General features: G+C 44.1%; 1 protein-coding gene across 2 annotated transcripts; it reads left to right on the forward strand.

The window, feature by feature from the left end:
* Positions 1-407: 407 nt before the first annotated feature.
* SEC11C (SEC11 homolog C, signal peptidase complex subunit) lies at positions 408-14,767 on the forward strand. Of its 2 annotated transcripts, XM_006087146.3 has the most exons (6): positions 414-605; positions 6,626-6,735; positions 10,234-10,383; positions 12,202-12,321; positions 13,912-13,969; positions 14,563-14,767. In XM_006087146.3, the coding sequence occupies exons 1-6, from the start codon at positions 519-521 to the stop codon at positions 14,614-14,616; spliced, it is 579 nt and encodes a 192-aa protein (XP_006087208.1). In that variant the 5' UTR covers positions 414-518; the 3' UTR covers positions 14,617-14,767. The 2 variants fall into 2 exon arrangements, with proteins under 2 accessions (XP_006087210.1, XP_006087208.1); XM_006087148.3 differs by lacking the exon at positions 10,234-10,383 and having other exon boundaries at positions 408-605.
* Positions 14,768-23,947: the final 9,180 nt, after the last annotated feature.

Below are 23,947 nucleotides of genomic sequence, written 5' to 3' on the forward strand. Positions count from 1 at the left end.
GGCTCCTCCCCGAGTCATCACAGCCCGCGGCAAGTGTAGAAGCCCCGCCTTCCTCGTGCAGTCATCCAATGGCCAAGATACACGGCTAGGTTACTGGAGGGAGTTTTAGGTGTCCTCTTGGCGCCTGACCAGAGTCTTGGGGAATTCCGTTCATCTTGAGTAGTCACTTCCCCGAGTTACCCCTACGAAATGCAGGATCACCCGTTCCCCCAGGTTCCCTCAGAAGGGTCGGACAAGACTCCTGAGCCCCGTCGCTGCCCTACCTACGAGCCCTGGGTCTTCACTGGACGAAGCTCTCGCCCCGCAGAATTCTGGGAGTGGTAGTTTTCTTCCCGCGGTTCCTTCCTGGTACACTGGAGGCCAAGACTCGCGGGACTACGATTCCCAGACTCCTGAGCAAATGCTGGTCACGTGGCCTGCAAGGACGCGGGGCTGGTGGGCGGGGGCCCGGCGGGTGCTCCACAGCTGTCAGGGACTCCACAAGCCCGCGGGGCCCCCCTTGGCCCGGAGACCCCAGCATGGTGCGCGCGGGCGTCGTGGGGACGCATCTCCCCACGTCCGGCTTGGACATCTTCGGGGACTTGAGAAAGATGAACAAGCGCCAGGTAAGAGGCCCGCGTGGGGGGCGCGCCCGGGAGTCAGGGCATCCAGGGTATGGCTACAGCAAGGACAGCGCTGCAACTCCCGCGCCGAGCTCTCTTAGGCCCCGGGTTCAAATCCGCACCGACCCACCTGTGGGCACGTGTGTGTGCTTTCTTGCACTGACAAGAGCCCAATTGGGGGAGAGTGGTCAGGAAGGGTAAGAAAGTGTAAATCTAGTCCTATGGATGTCAGATGTGGTTGAGAAAGCAGGGAGGGTTGACTTGGCTGTGAGTGACAGCTGTCTGCAGGTATTTAAAGGGCCACCCGGTGGGAGGGGAAACGGATTCTCTGTGGGTCTCCCGAGGCCTGACGCCCAGAGGAATGCTGCCCGCCGATGGACGGGGCAGAAAGGCAGGCGAAAGGAAATCACTTTGTGACAGCGGGAACTGTGCAGGAGTGCCTCCCATTCTGGGAAGTGTTTTCCCAGCCGTGCACCGGGACTAAGTACAGCTCCTTGTGCCCAGAGAGCTCAGTGGTGGTGCTCAATCATTGTGGACTGAATCGATGTTTGGAAGGGATTCCAGAAGTCTCCAACTTCCTTCTTTCTGTTTGTTTTTTTAATTGAAGTATAATTAACTTACAAAATTATGGTAGTACCAGGCTTCTTTAACTTCTTTCCCAGATTCTCTGGTCTGGCTGCACCTTGAATATAGGAGGCAGTTAGCGTGTGGTCTTTGGGCAGCTGGGGTTGATTTCTCTCTTCTATGCCCTCAGAGGAAAACCTTCTTCTTGCTCTGTCCTTAGTTAGCTCTTGGCCTAGATCACTGTCTTTGGGTCTTTCTCATCCATATAAACCAAGAGGAGTAGGGACTGGAAATGAGGCTCTCTCCTCCAGGAAAAATGAGATTGCTTACACTTCTAGAGAATTTGGGATCTGTAGGGCACAAATACCATGATGCAGTGGTTCTCAACCTGTGGGTCGCGACCCCTTTGGCAGTCGAACGACCCTTTCACAGGGGTCACCTAAGACCATCCTGCATATCAGATATTTACATTACGATTCATAACAGTAGCAACATTACAGTTATGAAGTAGCAACGAAAATAATTTTATGGTTGGGTCACAACATGAGGAACTGTATTTAAAGGGCCAGAAGGTTGAGAACCACTGCTGGATATTAATACCATGATGGATATGAATTAATTCTATTGATACTAATAATAAAGCATGCTGAGAAAAATGGAACCTTCCTACTGGGAAGTTGTGATTATCTTTGAAAATGGTATTCATTCTCATGATTTTGATGACATCCTGTTTCATTTGTCCTATTATATCGAGGTGTGAGGTGGTGCCCATGACAGGGCACAACTTATTCTTTTGGGCATGTGGTTAATTCCTCCCCACCCCACCCCACCCCCAAGTGGAATTTCAGACTAGTGCAGTCATGTGGAAGTTTGGTGACTTGAGTTTCATGAACTGTGTTTAAGAGTCTGGTTGTTTCTAGGTGTGCATAGCTGATGAACTCCTGGGAGTGTCTGTGATTAAGATGAGTTGTGGCAGTGATTATCACGAGCTTGAAAAACCAACAGCTACTGTCCTGAGCATTGATACTGTCCTCAAGAAAATCCTCCAGGAAATAGAGCTTTATTTAAAAATCTAGACTTAATTGGCTAGGTTTTTTAAATGTCTCTAAAATGGTATGATTACAGATGATTATCATGGCAGACTTCAGAGAAGGCCTTGAACGGATCAATCCCTAAGCCATTTTGAAGGATCAGTGTATTCCCATGCTCAGTGATAAGAACTATTAGTAGCTGTTGCATTGCCTATGTTTGCTAATCTTTTAATTAACATTAAGAAGCTCAAATCCTCTGATATTTTTTTTAAGCTTTATCCTTCTACTTCATTCTTTTTCCCTCCAAAATAGCAAGCTGTGACACCTTGTCAGGCATGCATGCTCCACCAGTCCTGGAAGTGGGACCTTCTTTCTCTGCTGCCCCTGCTTATGCTTAATTAAGGCAAGAGCCATATGCAAAAAAAAAAAAAAAAAAAAAAGGACTCTTTGTTTCTGCAGTGAGGAAGAGAGGAAGAAATACAGCTACTGGCATTTCTGCTGCTCTGCCAGCCAGAATTTCTAGTCTCAAATGTTTGTCAAGAACCCTCAGACATTGGCTGTTTTATCATTGGTTGACAAAGACTGAGTGTGGGCTTGCTTCTAAACTCTGCTGGGTTATTAGGTGCCAAGCATACAAAGTTGGTAGGCAGAGATGAACAAGGGCACCTTGTTCAAGTCAGCTTGTCATCGTTCAATCAAAATTATGTTTTTGGATTCCAGGATTTCAATCCTGGACTCAGATTAGTAGGTTCCTTAAAGACAGGGTGTTGGAAGTGGGATTTGTGCTTTTGCAATTAGCTTAAGTTTTTATATAACTGCCCCTTTCTTTAGCAAATAGATATCTCGCTCAAAGGAAGTTTTTTGAATAATTGATTTCACTTCCCCTTGATGAATATTTCAAGCACAGGAAATCATACTGGAAAATATATTCTTAGTACCCAGCCTTTGTTAGGTAAATCACAAGGTTTTATAGTGTGCTTTCTTCAAGGTGAAGCCTGGTGGTTTGAAAACCTCTCTGAAAATGACAATCTCTGTTTAAAACCCTGACTTGGGGCTTTCCTAATCAGATCTGTAATTCATCATGAAACAAAGTTTGTTTATCAAATCCTTCAATTCCAACGGAGCAGTTGGAGAAGCTTTTGGTGAACTGCAGGGAGGAGCTTCTGCTTTAGATGGATTCGAGGAGACCAGTTTCACTTGGAAAGCAACACTTTGCCCAATACTTCAGCAGTCTCCACTTAGCACTCCAGGTTCCTCTTCTGCTCTCCTGGGAATTTAAGGATCATTTCATAATTTGATATTGACACAATAGCCAAAGAGTTAAAAAAAATGGTGTGTAACTTTAATTTTGAGTTGCATTTATTTTCCTGTTTTTATTTATTACATCAAAATATATTCAGTTATTTTAATTCACTTTTCATGTCCCCATTTTCAGTCATATCCTTCCTAATTACCTTGAATTACTTAAGTCCTCATAGGTGTAATATTAGCAAGAGACAGGTTTGAGCTCTGTATCACATCAGAATACGTTTTCCTGTTTGTCACACTCTTTAAAATGATTATTTTAATAGCAGTTACTATCCTGTCCGTTGCACTTCCTCTCCCCCGCCCCCCCCCCCCATTTTGGAATTAATCCATGCCCGTCATAGGAATTTTAAAGCATAGAGAATAGTTGGAAGGAGAAAATGGAGTCCTTCATCATTCCACTGTGCTAAGGTAGCCTCTGTTAGTATCTTGGGGGCATCTCCCTGTGTGTATTTTCTAAACTGTTTTATAGTTTGTGGGGATCCTACTGCAGCCTACATTTTTCACTTAAAATATCTTTTTAAAAATATATTCTTTTATTGATTTCAGAGAGGCAGGGAGAGGGAGAGAGATAGAAACATCAATGATGAGAATCATTGATCAGTTGCCTCCTGCACGCCCCCGACTGGGGATCCAGCCCTCAACCCAGGCATGTGACCTCCTGGTTCATGGGTTGACGCTCAATCACTGAGCCATGCCAGCTGGGCCACTTAATATATCTTAAGTGTTTTCATGTCACTGAATGTATTTTTTGCATTGTTTTAAACAGTGCAGTAACTTGCCATTATTTACCCAATCATTTCTCTATTATTGCTGTTGTTACATTTTCTCTGTTGTTAGAAATAAGACTGTGATAAATATATTGGGTCATAACCCCTTATCTGCCTTTATCTTAGATTGGATTCTGAGAAGTAGAATTACTGGGCCAAGAGTAACAACCTCTTGATACTAAATAGCTTTCTGGATGATTATGTCACCTCGCATCCCAAATGTGCCTTTGCCAAGAACTGATTATTAGTATTTTAAAAACCCCAAACCTTACAATTTGCTAGGCAAAAAAAGTGGGGCCAGGAGGGTGAAGGCAGGATTTGGTTTAAGCACTTTAAATGTTTATTCACTACTTGCAATTCTTCTCTGGAAAATTAATAGTTTTAAGCCTTTACTTCTTTTTTGCTCCAAGACAGGAAAGGGAACAAGATCAATCAAAAAGTAAAAACTAGAAAACAGATGAAAGAGTGCTGACAGCTAGAAAAAGGCAAAATCCTAAGCCAGCAGTGGGGAAAACTGAGGAAAAACTTCACTGTTTGTGCTGCAGAATCCTCAGACTCACGAATTGGCAGTTCCCGTGTCTCTGGAACTGGGGGTGAAGGGGAAGTGGGGGTGAAAGAGCTGAGAACCAGATCCCCAGCTGTCCCCGCCACAGCCCTCAGAGGATTTCCTCTCCCGGGAGGGGGTCTGGAAGTTTATTCTTGGGAGGGTCCTGGAGTAAGGCTTCCAGGCCTAGTGGAGGATGTGCCTTCTGGGCTTTGAGGGACTGCATGCTGATGATGGAGACACCGTTAAGGGTGGAGGTCGGGGAAGAACAAGAACCGTGTAGGTGAGCACATAGGCCAGGAGACAGGCACATGCGGCCAGGTAGAGGGGGTTAGAGACTTGGAGATCAAGCAGTTACAGTCCCAGGTATGTGGCTGAGAGTGGATGGCTCAGGTAGAGGGAGAAGGTTGTTGGAGACTTGGAGGAATTGAGACACCAGAGCAGTGATGGCGAACCTTTTGAGCTCGGCATGTCAGCATTTTGAAAAACCCTAACTGAACTCTGGTGCCATGTCACATATAGAAATTTTTTGATAGTTGCAACCATAGTAAAACAAAGACTTATATTTATTTTATATATTTAAATGCCATTTAACAAAGAAAAATCAACCAAAAAAATGAGTTCGCGTGTCACCTCTGACACGCGTGTCATAGGTTCGCCATCACTGACCTAGAGTGTTGGGTGGGCCAGCCACAGGGCTCCGCAGATCACCCTGGGCAGCCACAGGGATTGTGAAGGAGACTGAGGCAGGTACCTGAGTAAGGAGCCATCCAGAGGACAGTAGGGCTTACATTTCCAGTAGACTAGGCAGGTGGCTTTTGTCCCCATAGTCTCTTGGAGGACGGTGGGCATCTGGACCAACAGTGCAGCCACAGCTGCTCAGGGGTTTGTGCTGTGGGCAGGTTCTGCGTTTCCCCTCAGTCCCCAGGGATTGGTGGTGTGGCAGGCATTGGTCAGCAAGGAGGAGCCGTGTGCTTCAGCATGTGAGGGACAGGGAGGGACAAAGACAAGCCCTGTGGGTCTTAACTCAGTGGTCTCAGGTGGGGCGAGGTCAGTTCAGAATGATACTTAACTCATGTGACTTTCCATTTATGGAAAATCTAAGCATCCAGCTGTTTAAACTTTTTGTTGACTTTTAACATGCCTTTCAGATAGCGAAGAGTGTCATTGCTAAGTGCTGTAGGGCCCCGAAGCCTCATTTGGGGCCTCTTCAGCCAGGGGACTAAGAGGTGGCTCTAGGTCAGTGATGGCGAACCTTTTGAGCTCGGCGTGTCAGCATTTTGAAAAACCCTAACTTAACTCTGGTGCCGTGTCACATATGGAAATTTTTTGATATTGGCAACCATAGTAAAACAAAGACTTATATTTTTGATATTTATTTTATATATTTAAATGCCATTTAACAAAGAAAAATCAACCAAAAAAATGAGTTTGAGTGTCACCTCTGATACGCGTGTCATAGGTTCGCCATCACTGCTCTAGGTGATCTGCGCTGCAGGTGCCAGGTGCTCAGGTCAGGCCTGTGCGCTTGCACTACAGCGGAGGTCCGCCCAGCAGTGTGAGTGGCGGGGCCCTCACAGGTGGAAGGCGCTGGGAAATCCCGGAGGAGTGCAGTCTTAGTGAGGCTTTAACAAAGCAGGTCCATGGAATGCTCTGGCTTCCCTCTCCCTTTTCTCTCATTGAAGGGGAGACGTATATGGCAGGCTCATTCCGTGGACAGATGTGGGGTTTTATACAAGCACACCTGCAGCTCAGGGTTAGCACACTCCGCCTTTGGTTTTAACGCCCGGTCGGCCTTTCTCCTTCCAGCTGTATTACCAGGTCTTGAACTTCGCCATGATCGTGTCTTCTGCACTCATGATCTGGAAGGGCTTGATCGTCCTCACTGGCAGCGAGAGCCCCATCGTGGTGGTGCTGAGGTAGGTCCCACGGACCGTACACTGCTGCCTGGACCCAGGAGCGGGGTCACCTTGCAGGCAAGCCTGCCTGACAACCCAGACTCAGTACTGTAATTGGACAGAAGTCTTCTTTATTGATATCTGTTTGAGAACATTTTATTTTTTTCTGGCTTTTGTTGGAAATCTTATTTTTTTCAACAGAGATGTTAGAGTTTTTACATGTTGATGCTGATGCTCCTGTGCAAAACATTCACGTTTGTATTTTAATGTTTTAACCCACGTAAAAGGACAGTTTAACAAAATGGTATTAATGCATTATTTATGTACAAATTGATTTTTAAACAGAGGTGATTTAAAACTGTTACTTGATTGTAGCAAACAGGCATCCCAGTGCCTAGCAGAGTATCGAGTATGGTTTTGTTGGTTGTTTGTTGTTAATTCTCACCTGAGGATATTTTTCCATTGCTCTTTTAGAGAGAGTGGAAGAGAGAGGGAAAGACAGAAACATTGATGTGAGAGAAACACACTGATTGGTGGCCTCCTGCACATACCCCGATTAGGGCCTGGGCTGGGGAGGAGCCTGCAACCAAGGTATGTGCCCTTGACCAGAATTGAACCTGGGACCCTTTGGTCCACAGGCCAATGCTCTATCCACTGAGCCAAACTGGCTAGGGCTTGAGTATGTTTTTAAGCTTCCCCTGCAGTATTGGGTTGGTAGCTACTCTCTTCTCAGACTATTACTCTCATACAGCATAGCCTGTTTATTTTAGAAGAGTCGATACTTTAGTTAATGTCATGTAGCCACAAAGTCATCCAAGGGGAAAACTTAGCAATCAGTTTGAAATAGAATAGCCATGTTTGGGAGCCCTTAGATCAGCGGTTCTCAACCTGTGGGTCGCGACCCCTTTGACAGGGGTCGCCTAAGACCATCCTGCATATCAGATATTTACATTACGATTCATAACAGTAGCAACATTACAGTTATGAAGTAGCAACAAAAATACTGTTGTGGGTTACAACATGAGGAACTGTATTTAAAGGGCCAGAAGGTTGAGAACCACTGCCTTAGATGCTTCAAGATGCTCTCTGTACTTGTGCCTTAGATCATGAAGTCTTACTTACATGGGTGGGAATGGAGCCCCTTAGGAGGGAATGGGGCCCAAGCTCATAGATTTCAGACCCCCCAGCCTTGCTTCAGTTATGACAGCTTCACTTCATGTATCATATGTTAGGCTTCCTAGGAAGATTTCATTGGAAGGATGGATTTAATGGCTTTTGAAAAAAAGAAGAAATTAAAAACCTCTAATTTATTTTTATTTTTTAATTTCTATTTTTTTATTGAATTTTTGGGGGTGACATTAATAAAATTATATAGGTTTCAGGGGTATAATTCTATATGACATCATATTATATTGTGTGTTCACCACCCCAAGTCAAGTCTTCTTCCATCACCATTTATTCCCCCTTTACCCTTTGATGCCAGACCCTTTACCCTCTCTGACCTCTCCCCACCCCCCTTCCCTCTGGTAATCACCATACTGTTATGTCTATGAGTTGTTGTTTTTTCTTGTTTAATCCCTTCATCTTTTTCATCCAGCCCCCAGCCGCCTTCCTACTCACAGCTGTCAGTCTGATCTCTGTATCTATGAGTCTGTTTCTGTTTTGCTTGTTAGTTTATTTTGTTCATTAGATTCTACATATAAGTGAAATCATATGGTACTTGTCTTTCTCTGACTAAAAACCTCAAATTTCAATGGGCGCTCTCATGTAACAGATAGGGAACCTCAGGCCCAGCGGCGCCAGGGCACTTGCATCTCATAGTCACTTTGGCAGAGCCAAGACTAGATCTGAGATGTTCTGCTTCTTCTTAAATCACACACACACACACACACACACACACACACACACACGCACGCACGCAGGTGTGCATTCAGAAATTGTGAAATTGCAGTGTGTAGAGACTTTTTAAAAAGCATCCTTTACAATTCTAAAGCAATTTGGTTTGTCAACATAAACTATTGACATCATGAGAGGTGTGTGACCTTGGGGAACATGACCTTGGGGGAATGCCTGACCCATGGGGAAAGCAAGTGTAAGTTGATATTAGTAAGACATTTCAAAGAACTGGTTTCCTCATGGGACACGACAGTGGCTCTGGATGCCAGACTCCAGGGCACTCGCCCGCCTCTGAGACCCATCGAGGAGCCGTCTTTCTAGCTGCAATTCCTAATTGCTAGTGGAGACCGAGGTGGCTTTCTAAAAACATCTTCCCATTGTGTGTCTTCAGCAGTTTTGCTGAAAGAGGAAAGATGAAGCAGTAGATGAAGAAATTATCTTAAGCATTTTAGTCACCATTTTTTAAAAGGAGACAAAGCCCTGAACCAATTGTTTTATTTTCAGAAGAAGACAAAATAAACTTCCAAGTTGGGAGATTAAAAACAACAACAACACAAAAAACACTCGAATTTGTTCTAACTCATTTCTAGCTCTTTCTACCTTTTTTGTCAGATCTCCTATTTTTGAGTGCTGGATCTATTACCAAACTGAGTATCACTGGTTTCACTTAAAAATAAGCACATCAGCAGGAACTTAGTGCCAGGCCAGTCTCCACTGCGCTTCTCCTTGCTGTGTTCTGTGGGTGCTGACAAGTTGAAGGTGTGCTGGGCTGGGAGGGATGGGAGCCAACTTCTCAAGCTGCTTCCATTGTGACTCCACATTTTCCTTTAAAGCTCCTTATTTCTTCACGAATGTGGTTCATTCTTCTTCCAGCCCTCAGTCAGCATTGCTTGTATGACACCTGTATAGCCAGATGTCTAAGTCTTATTTATTCTCTTGTGCATTAAACAAAGCATGAGCGTATATAAAATGAATTCTATTTTGATAATTTCAGCTTCCACTAGATTGCATTTGACTTTGAATCCAGTGAAGATTTTTGGCATGGGTTTAAACTGGTATCATGTGGGATTATTTATTGACCTCCACATCAAAAACATTGGTTAGAATTGGGCTTTCTCTAGAATATGGTCAAAAGAATGGCATTGCAGGAGTCAAAAGACTCGGGTTTGAATTTTGTTCCAACCCTCAGCTTGGCTGGCAGACAGCTCATCCTCCTAAGTGCATTCATTTATTTGTTTCTCATTCCTTGAACAAGTACGTCGTGTCCTAGGTGCTGGGGATACACCATGCAATGGAAGAACTGTCCTCGAGTGTTAACCAGCTTGCAGTCTGCAATTCTGAATGAAAATAGTAATGTGTTTATAGATGTGGGTTTCTTAAAGGCTAAATAGTGGCCCTTCTCAGACTTAAGTCTAAGAAGAAATCATCTCCTTTTCACTTAATGTTATCACCTTGCACCGTCAGAAGGAAACACTATGGCTTGTTTCATAGCTCATAGGCCTACTGGACTATTGATGAAAGTTGAAACTCTAACTCATATGCTTATCATTATATTTATTGTGAATTGAAATGTTCACCTGTGACCCCAGGGTGATTTGGATGTGCTTTTGTGTTTCTTTCTAGTGGCAGCATGGAGCCAGCCTTTCACAGGGGTGACCTTCTGTTCCTGACAAACTTCCGGGAAGACCCTATTAGAGCTGGTGAAATCGTGGTTTTTAAGGTCGAAGGACGAGACATTCCAATAGTTCACAGAGTAATCAAAGTTCACGAAAAGTAAAGAGGCTTTTCTTCTTTTCGGTGTTGTTTTGTAAATTTTTGGTAGACTGTGTTCATGGTGGATTAAAAAGTGCAAAAGCACTGAATTATGTTCCTAGTTCTGCCATTTACTAGTTGGTGACTTTGGACCTGCTACGTAGCTCAGTCTGTAAGGTGGGAATGATATACTTTACCCACAGTAACTCCCAGGTGATTATGAGAACTATAGAACTGACATTCATTAAAGACCTGAACGTAGTGAGATGGAATGTATGGCGGCATAATATTAGTTATTTGAAGGACTCCCAAAGAAAATCAAATTCCATTGTAATTGAGGATTTTTTGATATGAGAATTCGTTTCTGAAATACAGAAAGCTACCGTTTTCCATTTTATGTCACTTTGGACCAAGTGGCATTCTCAATAGTAATATTAGCCCAGGATGGATAAAAATTTCTTTCCCCAACTCATCCCATGATTCCATCCTTGCATATCCTGCATTAATTCTCCCCCCATCCCCCCAAATGGCCTTTCCTTTCCTTTAAATGCCAGTGATTACTTATTAAGACACTTTGAGAACCCAAAATAATGACTTCTAGCTCAAATACATTAAGTTTCCATGAGGTACTACAGTCACATGATTTGTGAAAATGTTACATTTTATATGCTTTATTCATTTACCCTGTGTAGGCTTAGTGTGGCATTTTTACCTGCATGAGTTATGGAATTAAATTTAGGTTTGTGTATTTGTGTTTTTGATGGCATGTTACTCATCCAGGGTGTATGTGCATGCACCATTACTATTTGTACATTTCTGGTATTTATAACCCCATTCCATTCACTGCTTCCAGGTTCCCCAAAGATGTTGATACTTAAAAATACTCACTCCATTTTACTCTAATCATTAGAATGACCCTGTTTCAAGTCTGTGTTAATACACGAATGTTACTTGATGTCTACTTGTTAACTTACTGATGAAATACGCTCAGTCATAACGTGACAGTATTCTCATCAGATTTAAAACAAGATGAGAAACTGTTCAAAGTGGAGGAGATAACGATGACTTGCGGTAATTTGCATGACTTGTGAGAGACCGCCCGGATTTTTATCCTCTTGATTTCCTTTATGACCATGGCTGCAAATCAGCTTGCTCCTTTTGGTGTGGTTTCAAATCTTTGTGGGCTTTAAAGCTTTATCAAATTATAATAGTGCATTTTTTTCACTTGTCCATTGAAAGAAGACTCTTTATAGCTCTACAATGCTGTAATATTGTGTTTTGAGTGTCAAGGCAATGTAAGCACCAGTTTAGATGTTTTAAATGAATCCCTTGTGTCTCTTTAATGCTTGTTTTATGCCATTTGTGATTCCTGTTTCTTTGCAAACTGGATTTTACACCACTCTGCTCAGTGGTGAAGGACCTAATGCATTAACACATTCTGCATTTGGCGAGAAAAAGTAAGTAGAGGGAAAGGAACCCTTGCGTTTGACTTAGTTTGTGCTCAGATCCGTACTCAGATCAAGTTAATGTCTAGAGTGAAGAATACAATCCACGTGAAAACAGTTGCTGGAAGCTCATCACAGCCTTACTGGTGCTTTTGTGCTTTGCAGTTGTCAGGGTAACCTGAGTGTTTAGAATTAAGTCTATAAAATTGTCATTAGATTTGTGCTTTAGTTGAATGGTTATCTGTAAGCAATCATCTTAGACCAAGAAAGATCAGGTTATCTTAGACTGCTTTCTAAATGCCCATATCTGGCTGTAAAGTGTTGGATAAACTAATTTTTGCTAATGCTGCTGTGCTGGAAATAATTTTTGAAAGGACATTGTTTTTCTTTCCAGAGATAATGGAGACATCAAATTTCTGACTAAAGGAGATAATAATGAAGTTGATGACAGAGGCTTGTACAAAGAAGGCCAGAACTGGCTGGAAAAGAAGGATGTGGTGGGAAGAGCCAGAGGGTGAGGATTACCTTTTAAGTTGTATAGAAGATTCAGAAACCAGAGAAGCTAACTGTCTGAGATAATAGGATCATTCATTGTAAGTAGTACACGTGTGGAGAGCTGTCAGAGTTCTGGTTTGTATGGTGATAACGAAATAAAACTCGGGACTGGCCCAGGACCCAACATCAAAGCTGAGTGCAAGAGTGTTATCTATGTCATGGGTTTGATTCTGTTTTGAAATAATTCCTCACCGAGAGAGTAGTTATTCGTTGGTCTTAAATAATAGTTACAAGAGATCCGCTCAGAGATAACCACTGTTTAACACTTGGTGAATATTCTAGATACTTCCTGTCCCTATGCAGATGTGCATGCATATGTAATATATAATTTTACATAGAAGAGTTTAATTTTAACCCAACAGGAAGTTGGAATCAGCTTTCAGTGTCAAATCTACATCTTTTTAAATGGCTACAGAATCGCCACTTATTTAACTAATCCTCTTTTGGTGGATATTCAGTTGATTTCCTGTTTTTCACTATTAAAAACAGTTATGTGATAAATCTTTTAATAGTCATCTTGGAATAATTGTTTCAGCAATGAGTTCTGCTTCTGATTGATCCCAGACAGTGTATCCTCTTATTAGAAAAAGAAAAAAGGACAACCTCCTGTCTTTTGGTGACCCTTTTATGTCAACCCTTGTTAGAAATGCCTTTTTAAAATCTTATCTAAATCCCACCAGCTGTGTGAGGCTGGAGACCACTGGTTCCCATTTTCTAAGATTCAGCTTTATTCATCAAATTATAGTGTAGAGCCTCTTTCTACCCCCTTTCTCTCTCTGCTCACCTTTTAACCATTTTTACTCTATTGCATTTCCACACGAATGTCTGCAGGAGATGAGACTTCCAGTTGGTCAGTCCTGTATTTTTAGAAACTCTGGTATAGGTTTTGTATAAGTGGGAGCTGCAAGCCACCGATTGAAAGGGACTGGAGGGGACTAAGGGTGCGTTGCCTTGTTTCCCGTTAATGGCATTAATTTTGTCAGCGTGATCGTTCGCCTGCCTGTGCTCCCTGCCTTCTCTCTCTGGGACCATAGATCATAGTTGTGAGATTCATATAGATTTGTATTCACTGCCCAGTACACTTGTTTGTTACATCTGAAAAGCACTGTGAAACGAAAACGATGACAATTCTCGGTGAAACTAATTATCCATGTACTTTAAACGCTTTCTCTAACAGCAGTTCTTAGAGTGGGATCTGAATCTTACTGCGGTGAGAAAAGATGAACACTAGGCTGATGAAAGTTGCCCGTTCCATTTGTACAAGTGGCTCGGCTATTTATTTTAATTATGTTGTGGTGAATGCTGCTAGTGGAGGCGAGTAGCATCTCCAGCCAAAATCCAGAGCCTGATTCAAAATTGTCCTGGCTGTCAGCTCTGGTGCTTTTTACTGAGAAAGCCTTTGGGACAGGAGATACCGTTGCTCTGACAGCCCCAGTCATGCCATTCCCAAGCAGGACTTGCTTCCTGAGGCTGGCTTATGGTGTTTTCAAAGGTTACTTTCATATTACAAACAATTTTCCTATCTCTGACTTTTTATCTCACAATTTAGGTTTTTACCATATGTTGGTATGGTCACCATAATAATGAACGACTATCCAAAATTCAAGGTAGGAATTTCTATGTGTGTCTGTATTTTTTTAAAAAAAAAATTGGAGCTTTTTACATGTGCAGCTATAAAGATTCAGTTTGTTTAAAATGTTTTGCTAGTTATGTTTTCTACAGAGTATTTGTTGTTAACTACAAAGGAACATAATCATTTCAATTATAGATTTAAAATAGCTACTTTTATCTTTTATGTTCATAATGTGTTCTAATATGGCACCTATATGTTTGTTGCTTTTTATTATGGAAATATTTAAAGAAACAAAGTAGTAGAATAAACTCAGTAATGCTAATTTCCCAGCGTCAGTGAAAATGGTGTCTATATTTTTAAAAAACCACTTGAAGAACAATAGGAAACCTACGTGGGATGAGCAGTGCATTAGCTGTGTGTGCTGGGGTTTGAGCCTTAGTCCTTCAATAGATTTTTGGGTTTTTAACCACAATGTGGCATTGACAGCTAACGTGGAGAACAAGAGGGGAAAGGTCACCTTTTGATTCCGTCCTCAGTCCAGTATTGAACAGACTTCATCTGAACACATTTGCAATCCAAATGTATCTGTAGCCCTCGCAGTAATTTTCCATTCTCTTTTCTTTACAGTATGCTCTTTTGGCTGTAATGGGCGCATATGTGTTACTAAAACGTGAATCCTAAAATGAGAAGCAGTTCCTGGAATGAAGATAGAAATGAATTCTATTGAAAAAGAGAAAAACTAATATATTTGAAATGTTCCACTTTCTGTGTACGAGGGAAACAATGCGGAGACGTTTGTGTCTTGTCCAAATAAATGATTCATCAGTAAAGATTGTTTTCTTCTGTGGGCTCTGATTTGAATCTGCTCAATGTACCTGCCCCTTGTGGCTGTTGTTCTGATCCGAGGCCGGGGGCTGCGTCACTCCAGGAATCAGGCGGCCACTTCTGGGCCTGCAAGGGGCAGGGCATGGCCCACGTAACAGTCGTCATGTCCAAGTTTCAAAAATGAAAGTCTTTGCGTTCAGGGGGAAACGAGCAGGCCCCTGAAAACAGATGGCTTCATATTTATTAAAATGGAATCTGGTCATTCGTAAAGCCTGAAACTGTTTTTAGAAAGAAAGGTATAACTGCTTTGTTTTTGTGGTCTGATATATCTTGAGGTGGTTGAAAGTGTTTAATAGGCACAGAGCACACTCCTTTGACAAATTGCAAAAAGCACAGAAGTGTAAAGGGGCCTCTCCCGTTCCTCACATTCTCAGCATCTCCACATGTAATTTATTGCATCGTATATAGTCCTTCATTAAATAATTATCAGGCACTTATATCCCAGCCACTGTCTTCAGGGTTGGGGATTCAAAGTCCCAGCCTGGATGGAGTTTGCAGGCAAGTGGGAGGAACAGAAATTGACACTCGATTTCAGGGGTGACAGTTGCGATGAGGAAAGATAAAGTGGGGTAAGCAAATAGAGGGCGAAAGACCACATTGCTTTTCATAGGATGTCAGGGAAGTCCTCTGAGGGAGGGGCACTGAGCGGAGTTAAGAGAAATGAGAGGGAAGGAGGCATGTAAGTGTTGGGGAAGAGCGTTGCAGCAAATGTGAGGCCCCCACAAGGGAATGTTCTCCAGCTCCAGTGAGCACAGAGCCCCGGCTGCTGTTGGCTGCAGGTCTGACTCAGGAGGTGGGTGAGGCCGAGGTTCTGCACTCCCAGCACATGCCCAGGGGATGCTGGTGCTGCTGGTGCCTGGACCACTGTGCATAGCAAAGCGTCAGAGAAACACAAAGGAGGCCAGCGATGTTTTCAAACACACTCTCCAGATGTACAAAAATGGTCTCTTCACTGCACAGTGTGATGGTGACATGCTTTCCATCAGAACTTACAAATCTGCCTTGCTCTTTGAGGTCTGTCCAGTCCTGATCCAAGAGTTGAGAATCCCCCAACTTACTACCCACCTATGGGCCTGGAGCAAGTTACTTAACTCCCCTCAGCCTTATGTGGAGGATAGAAGGACACTTCCCTCCCGGGTTGTCCTGAGTAGTAAGTAGATCATCCATTGAATGCTCTTAGCATGCGCTCCATAAACATTACCCACTGTTGCGTGTTTTGGTTTTCCCAGTAGACACGCACCCCTTGAGCACCTGGGCAGTGACTTCTGAGGGACCCCTGATTAGGTTAAAGGCCAGCAGGAGTGATCTGTGGGCGGTGGCTTGCCAGGCCATCCTTTATCTCTACTCAAATAGGCTATTGCAACCATACTGCCCTCATCTTGTTGAGAGAAAAAAATTGATAAGATACTTTCTAAAAACATTATTCTCTTGTGCCCTTTAATAAACTCTTAAGAAAAACAGATTTTCCTTCCCTTAGCTTAAAATGGAATTTAAAAATGTTGGGTCACAACTTTATTTATCTTCTTCCTGGTGTTCTACAGTTGGTTAAGATAAACTACCAAGAAGCTCTTACGATGGAGAAACTTTTTGGTAATTCTTTGAACATGCCTATCATTCTGAAACAATCTTTACAAAGATACCTAAGAGCCCTGACATGTTTCACTCAGCTGGTGCCATACAATTGTGGCTGCTTAGAAAGCTCCATCTCGTCGGGGCCTCTTTGATCCTATTGGTCCTTATAGAGTAAAAGTGATGGGGGGTTAATGTGGGGTCCAAGTTCTTTTAGCTGGGGCTCGGTGGCAGCCTCATGTCTGGACCTTACCAACAAAAATCAGGCCTGTACCCACGCAGACAGAATCGGCCCTGCAACATCCAAGTCGCTGGCATTATTCATCAGGGAGAACCGCTGCTGGGAGCTCGCATGTGCTCCTTTCTCACGTGCCTGGGCCACAGCCTTCCCACTTCACAGCAGCACGGAAGCATCAACGTAGAAGGTGTGTGGAGGACACTGGCCGAACAAGAGATACCCACGAGAAGGGAGAAGACTGTAAGATCAGGTGCAAGAGTTTCAAGACACCACCTGGTGTAGGGTCAGACAGCCCGCGCTTCAGCTCACAGAGGCCTCACAGTGTTATGAGAGGGCACTTACGAAGAGTTCGGTGGTGGTTGCTGGACTGTAATTAAGATCGGTTTTGCCGAAACCGGTTTGGCTCAGTGGATAGAGCGTCGGCCTGCGGACCGAAAGGTCTCAGGTTCGATTCCGGTCAAGGGCATGTACCTGGGTTGCGGGCACATCCCCAGTGGGAGATGTGCAGGAGGCAGCTGATCGATGTTTCTCTCTCATCGATGTTTCTAACTCTCTGTCTCTCTCCCTTCCTCTCTGTAAAAAGTCAATAAAATATATTTAAAAAAAAAAAAAGATCGGTTTAGGTTTCCATAAAAAACTGGAAAGTTTCTATTATGGAAATGAGCTTCAGTTTCTGAAAAACATTAGTGGGGGAGCCTCAGATTTCCCAGCCCACACGCCTTAGTCCAGCTCTTTCCCTTTGACAATGAACATGTGGGTGTGGGTCTCATGCAAATACTAGACAAACAACTTCAAGTATGTGTGTTGTGCACACACACACACACACACACACACACACACATTGCAACTGCCAGATCATGGGCTCCAACTGCTCCTCTATAAAAAATTTGGGCCAGCCACTGTCCCCAGCAAGGCAGGCAAGCAAAGCACTATTGTGAGTGAAGGACTGTTTGAAATAAGCAAGGTATGAGTACCTGTCAATTAGGGCCAGAGAGGCTGGACATTTGCACTTTGTAGAAACTCCCTTGGTGACTCACACGCAGCCAGGGTCAAGCCACCACTGAGAAACATCTGCATCTAAATTAGTTGGGAATAAACATGATTAGGGTGCTTGCTTATTCATAGCTCCTTCCTCATTTCCCTGAAATCATTTTCAGGTTGTATGATAGGAAAGAATCAGAAAACATGCCATATCTATGGGCCACCCTTTCACCACCTTTCCCACACCAAACTGACGGCGACATCTTATTCATGGTTGTCTGGTTTCTTCTGGAGCACCTGCTTCACCATATGAAGTCGCCTTCGGCCCGCTCAGGGACACTCAGCTCAGTCTCCTCCTGACATGCCGGTGGGGGACCCATCCACCCCCACTCTTGGTTCAGCGGGTTCCCTCGGTTTCCTGTGAGAGGCATGGAGTGGGCGGTTTGCGGTGGAAACAGGACTTTGGAGTCACTCTGAGGTTTAAGCCCTGCCTCCATCCACCAGATATGTGGTCTGTCACTAACTCAACTCAGTTTCCTTATCTCCAGAATTAGTGTCAAGGCAGGTCACGAATTAGATGCTCAGTTTGAATCAAATAGAGTTTAATCATTTCTTCCTCAAGATCACTTGAGTTTGGATACCTATAGCTTATTTATTTTTCCAACTTCCCAATCCTCTTGAACATTCTCCTCTATAATCTCCGGCCATGAAATTACATGCATGTTTCCTCTGAATGTGTAATCGGCTTCCCTGCATTGTTGCAGACAGCTCTATGACAGGGACATTCTCCGCTGGAGCATCTGCTTTTGGCAACATGGAGCTTCGGGGTGATGTCAGAGAGCGAAGCCCCCTTTACCCTTGGCCTTGCATCTGCCTGGGTGCTGTGCCAGCCTGGGCCGTCCGCGGTGAAGCCTTCTGTCCAGGATTTCCTGTCCCTTTCAGTCACCACCCCAACACTATCCACCATGTGCCTCTTGTCAGGTTCATGGCTTCCCCACAGGTGGTTAGCTTTTGCCATACGGCAGGAATTATTTTTAAGAGACGATTTTTTAGAGCAATTTTGGCTGTACAGCAAAATCAAGTATAAAGTATTAGAAGTTGCCACATATTTCCTGTCCCCACAAAGACACATCTACCAACATTGATATCCCCACTATCAACATCCGGCAGCACAGTAGTATATTTGTTACAATAATTGAACCTTATTAAAATGTCATGATCAGCCCATTCGGCGTGGTTCAGTGGTTGAGCATCAACTTATGAACCAGGAAGTCACGGTTCGATTCTCTGTCAGGGCACAAGCCCGGGTTGTGGGCTCGATCCCCAGTGTGGGGCATGCAGGAGGCAGCTGATTAATGACTCTCTCTCATCAATGTTTCTATCTCTCTCTCCCTCTCTATTCCTCTCTGAAATAAAAATATATATATTATAAAACAAAGCCATGATCACCCCAAAGTCCATGGTTTACATCTGGGTTCACTGTTGATGTTGTACATTCTATGGTTTTTGATGAATAATGACATGTATTCACTGTTGTGGTATCACACTGAGTAGTTTCATTGCCCTAAAAATCCTCTGCTCTGCCTATTCACCCTCCCACCCCCACATCTGGCAACTGTTGCCTCCACAGTTTTGCCTTTTCTAGAATGTCATATTTTGGGAATCAAACAGTATGTAGCTTTTCAGATTGGCTTCTTTCACTTAGTAAAATGCACTTAAGGTCCCTCCATATCTTTTCATGTCTTGATAGCTCACTTCTTTTTAGCACTGAATAATATTCCATTGTATGGAGGTATCATAGTGTATCCATTCACTTTCTGAAGTTTATGTTGGTTGCTTCCAAGTTTTGATAATGAATAAAGCTGCTATAAACACCCACGTACAGGTTTTTGTATGGACATGTTTTCAATTTATTTGGGTAAATCCTAAGGATCATGTGGTTGCAGTATGTTTAGCTTTGTAGGAAGCCACCAAACTGTCCTCCAAAGTCGCCGTGCCACTTTGCGTTCCCACCAGCAGTGAATGAGAGTTCCTGTTGCTCCACATCCTTCCCAGCATTTGGTGTTGTCAGTGCTCCAGATTTGGGCCATTCTACTAGGGGTGTAGTGGTAGCTCGTTGTTATTTTAATTTGCATTTCCCTGATGACATGGCATGGAACACCTTTTCATAACTTATTTGCCATCTGAATATCTTCTTTGGTGAGGGTCTATTAAGGTCTTTGGCTCATTTAGGAATCAGGTTGTTTGTGTTTTTATTATTGAGTTTAAGGGTTCTTTGTATATTTTGAACAATAGTTCTTTATCAGATATATCTTTTACAAATATTTTCTCCCAGTGTGGCTTGCCTATTTCTCTTGACTTTGTCTTCCACTGAGCAGAAGTTTTGAATTTTAATGAAATCTAGCTTATTAATTATTTCTGTCATGAATTATGCCTTTGGTGTTTATCTGAAAAGATATCGCTGTATCCAAGGTCATCTAGATTTTTCTCCTATGGAATTTTCTAGAACTTTCATAGTTTTGCATTTTACATTTAGGCCTATCATCCATTTTGAGTTCATTTTTATAGAGGGTAAAAGGCCTATGTCTAGATTTATGTTTTTGCATGTGGCTGTTCAGTTGTTTTAACACCATTTGTTATGAAAAGACTGTTTTTGTTCCATTATATTGCCTTTGCTCCTTTTGCAAAGATAAGTTGACTGTATTTACGGGGGACTATTTCTTGGCTCCCTATTCTGTTCCATTGATCCATCTGTTTGTTCTTTCACCAATACCACAGGCCTTGATTACTGTAGCTTTATAGCAAGTCTTGAAGGCAGGAGAGTCAGCCCTCAACTTTGTTCTCCTTCAATATTATCTTGGCTATTCAGAGTCTTTTTTTCTCTCCACATGAAAGTTAGAATCATTTTGTCAATATCCATACTGCAGGATTTTTACTAGATATTCATATTTGGAAAAAAACATACAATCTTCCATTGCCATATTCCTTTCTAAGTTTTATTCCTTGAGCCCACCTATGAGGAAGAATTCTTGCCTTCTTTACAATCTCAAGGTGATCTGTATCTGTGACCCCCTGATTTGTGCATTGGTATAGAAACATCTGAGCCGCCTCTGCCCCCACGTGCACCCTCCGAGATTCACTGGGAGCTGCTTCTGTTATTTTTCTGTTTTGCACTGACATGCTTGATATCCTCCACGGCATCCGGTTTATCTGTTGTGCTTGGGTATACAGTCCCCCGTCCTCCTGGCTGTCAATTTCAAGAGCTCTTGATTAGATCAGTGGATTTAAAGGCAGAGAGATTGACTTTGACTTCTCACTAAGGAAAAATCGGATCCTAACAGAATCAGGCTGTCATTTAGAACCTCTACCGGGGAGCGCAGAGAGCAGTCAGCGGGATCTTGCCAGTGGATTCAAGACCCAAAGGGGCCTGCTGATTCTCAAGTTTAACAAATCATCCTTATGATGGGACAGTTTGATCTCTGCAAGCGCCACGCTTTGGCTCGTGGTCCTGCTTCATGCATGGACACAGGCCAGATGCCTCACCAACTCAACATGGGGCCCAGAAATGGAAAACAGCACGGAAAGATCATTTTCACCTTGTTGCACTTGAACTTTTTTATGCTTTCTGTTTTCTAATGGCTAAGTGACTACACCGCTGTGAACCATTTTAAAATGGAGCAAAGCCCCATAAAAGAGCTTCCTTAATGTACAGAGAAAGTTCCAGTGTTTAAAGTGCTTGCTTGTTAGGTGCCTTCCTGTCATGGGGAGTGAGGTGGCTGTGGTGTTCAAAGTCATCATGAGTCACCTTGGCTATTGAAAAATTACATGGAATAAGTTGGTTCTCCTGGAAAATGTTCTCCTCTGTGGCCTGGAAACTGCGTCCAGTCCATAAGCCGGCAGCTGGCTCCCTTCTCTCCGGGCCCACAGGCTCGCACTGCCCGCTGGCCAGTGTGTGACATCCTCTTTCCCTCTATTTTGTCCAGTTTTCTAGTTGCTTAAAGCAGGAAGATAAATCTTGTCCCATTTGGACTAGAAGTGGATATTATTTTCTCAATCCTAGTTTTATTGCCACAATATTTTTTAACTTGTCAGATGTTATGCGACATATCTGTCCAGTCTACGTTGCAAATAACAGAACCCGATTCTCCTCCCACCAGAAAAGCAATTCTCTGGGAGATTGCTTGGTAGCTCATGAAATTCCTATGAAAGCAGGACAGCCAGGCTCAGAAAGTGGAGGAACAAAGGGAGGTTAAATCTCCAGAACCTCAAAAAAATTGAAAAGTCTTCCAGAGAACAGACCTATTTTACAGGGTCCACCACCGTGGCTCAGGGACCCTGTGCTCTCGCCTGTAACCAAAACCTGGACGATGAGCGCAGCCAGGGTATCTCTGGGCACTGGGTGTGGCTGACTTGGCCACGTCCTTCTGTCTCTGCTTCTCCAGAGGCAAACTATCCAGATGGATTTCATGTACTTGACTGAGCCTAGGCCACAAGTGTGTGCCCTGCTGAAAGGGAGGCTGGGAAGTAAATTTCTCACATTTTCAGCTTCTGTAGTTGGGAGGAGGGTTCTACTCTCCCAACACTCATAGGGTAGAGTCATAGGAAAACACAGACACATAGGTTCTGACACACACACACACACACACACACACACACACACACACACGTACTTGCGTGGTTTTGGATGGATTGCCTAGTTTAAAATTTCAGTCCAAAAAAATTCCAAGTAATGAATTTGTATCATTGAGGCAACTGACAGGAACTCCCAAAGTGAGAATCCTAGAGGGGACTCAGACAGGTAAGAGGGAAATAGAGATTGAAGAGGAAATTTGAAAAACAAATTGCCAAAGATAAAAAGAGAAGTAACAAACTGTGTGGCGGTGGATCCCGACAGTCCCTGAGGACTGAGATGGATTTGCCGTCCGAAACGCGGCTGGCTTGCAGCAGGCGCTTGCCGCAGGCGGATGTGACAGACCTGTCTGCCCGGGGACCTACACTCTTCAAGCCCACATTTCTCCCTCCCTCCAGCCTTTGCCAAGGGGAAGTCACGAGGGAAAGGGCCAGCCGTGGGAAGGGAACAGGTGGAGCAAGCCCTGGGTTTTCTAACGTAATTTTCTATATTTAATATCTCAGTTCCCCATCATCAGTGGTTTTCGGCCCTGGCCACCCGCTAGAGCCACCTGGGCACTGTGAGCAAGCAGGGTTCCTGGGCTCCATCCCCACCATCGGAAAGAGGCTGTAGGTGGCACTGGACGTGGGAGTTTATAAAGCTCCCAGTGACGCTAAGGGGCAGCCAGGTCTGCGCCTCCTGACATGCGAGCGTCCTTCTCATCCCTGCATAGGAGAAGATGCCCATTCTGCCTTCTCCTCCTCTTTCCCAGGGCACACTTCCAGGGCAAGAGGTCCCCGTGCCCCAGGCCTCTCAGCTGACCTGCACACCGGCCTTCATCCTGGGGCGATGCCCTTCCCTTCTCCATCCACCTCCTCGGCTGGTCTCACCAAACCCCTCCCTGCCAGCAGCAATTCACTATCTGAGAAGGTACTGGGGGGAGGATATGAAGAAGTTGGGGAGGGGAGGGAGGTCGGCACTTTGCTCCCCACTCTTATAAGTGCCCTCAAGTCAGTGCTTCTCAGAACTTGACTGTGCATAGGACTCACCTGGGGGTCCTGTGAGTGCAGCTTCTGATACCGGAGGCTTGGGTGAGCCTGAGAAACTGCACGTCTAGTCACTTCCCAGGGGGTGCTAATGCTGCTGGTCCCGCCTGGAATAGCAAGGCCCAAGGATGCTGCTTCTCTCTACCCTGTCCACGGAAGTTTTGGGGGTTTCAATTTGGATCAATTGGGTTAGGTGGCTTCATACGTGAGGGTACCAGGAATGGGGGACCTGGAGACTTGGTTGGGGTAGGATGTGACCAGAATGCTGCTTTGGCTCAGATAAGGCTGCGGACTCGATGCTACACTAACACTAGAGCCCAGTGGGAAGGTGTGTCCTCGCCTGGGCTGTGGCTTCTCCACAGAACATCGACCTGGACCTCAAGGCAACACAGAAGGATGGTCCCTCTGCTGCCCACGCCCTCCGTGACTGCCCGTGGCGGACTGCCATCTGTACGCACGCTGACCTGATTCTACTGGAATCCTCTGCTGCCACCCGTCCTTCCCCACACGTGCCAGTTCCGACTCTGCCTGTTTCCTTAGAGCTCCAGGAGAGATTGTAGGAAGCAATGTACATAAAAGCCTCGAGCTGAGGGTGTGCGCTCCAAATACATTTGGTGGATGAATGTGAACAAAGTAATTCACTCGAATATTCCACTCACCATTTCCAAACCACCAGCACCAGGA

The sequence above is a fragment of the Myotis lucifugus genome, unplaced genomic scaffold (assembly GCF_000147115.1).
Source record: "Myotis lucifugus unplaced genomic scaffold, Myoluc2.0 scaffold_36, whole genome shotgun sequence".
Taxonomy (NCBI): Eukaryota; Metazoa; Chordata; class Mammalia; order Chiroptera; family Vespertilionidae; genus Myotis; species Myotis lucifugus.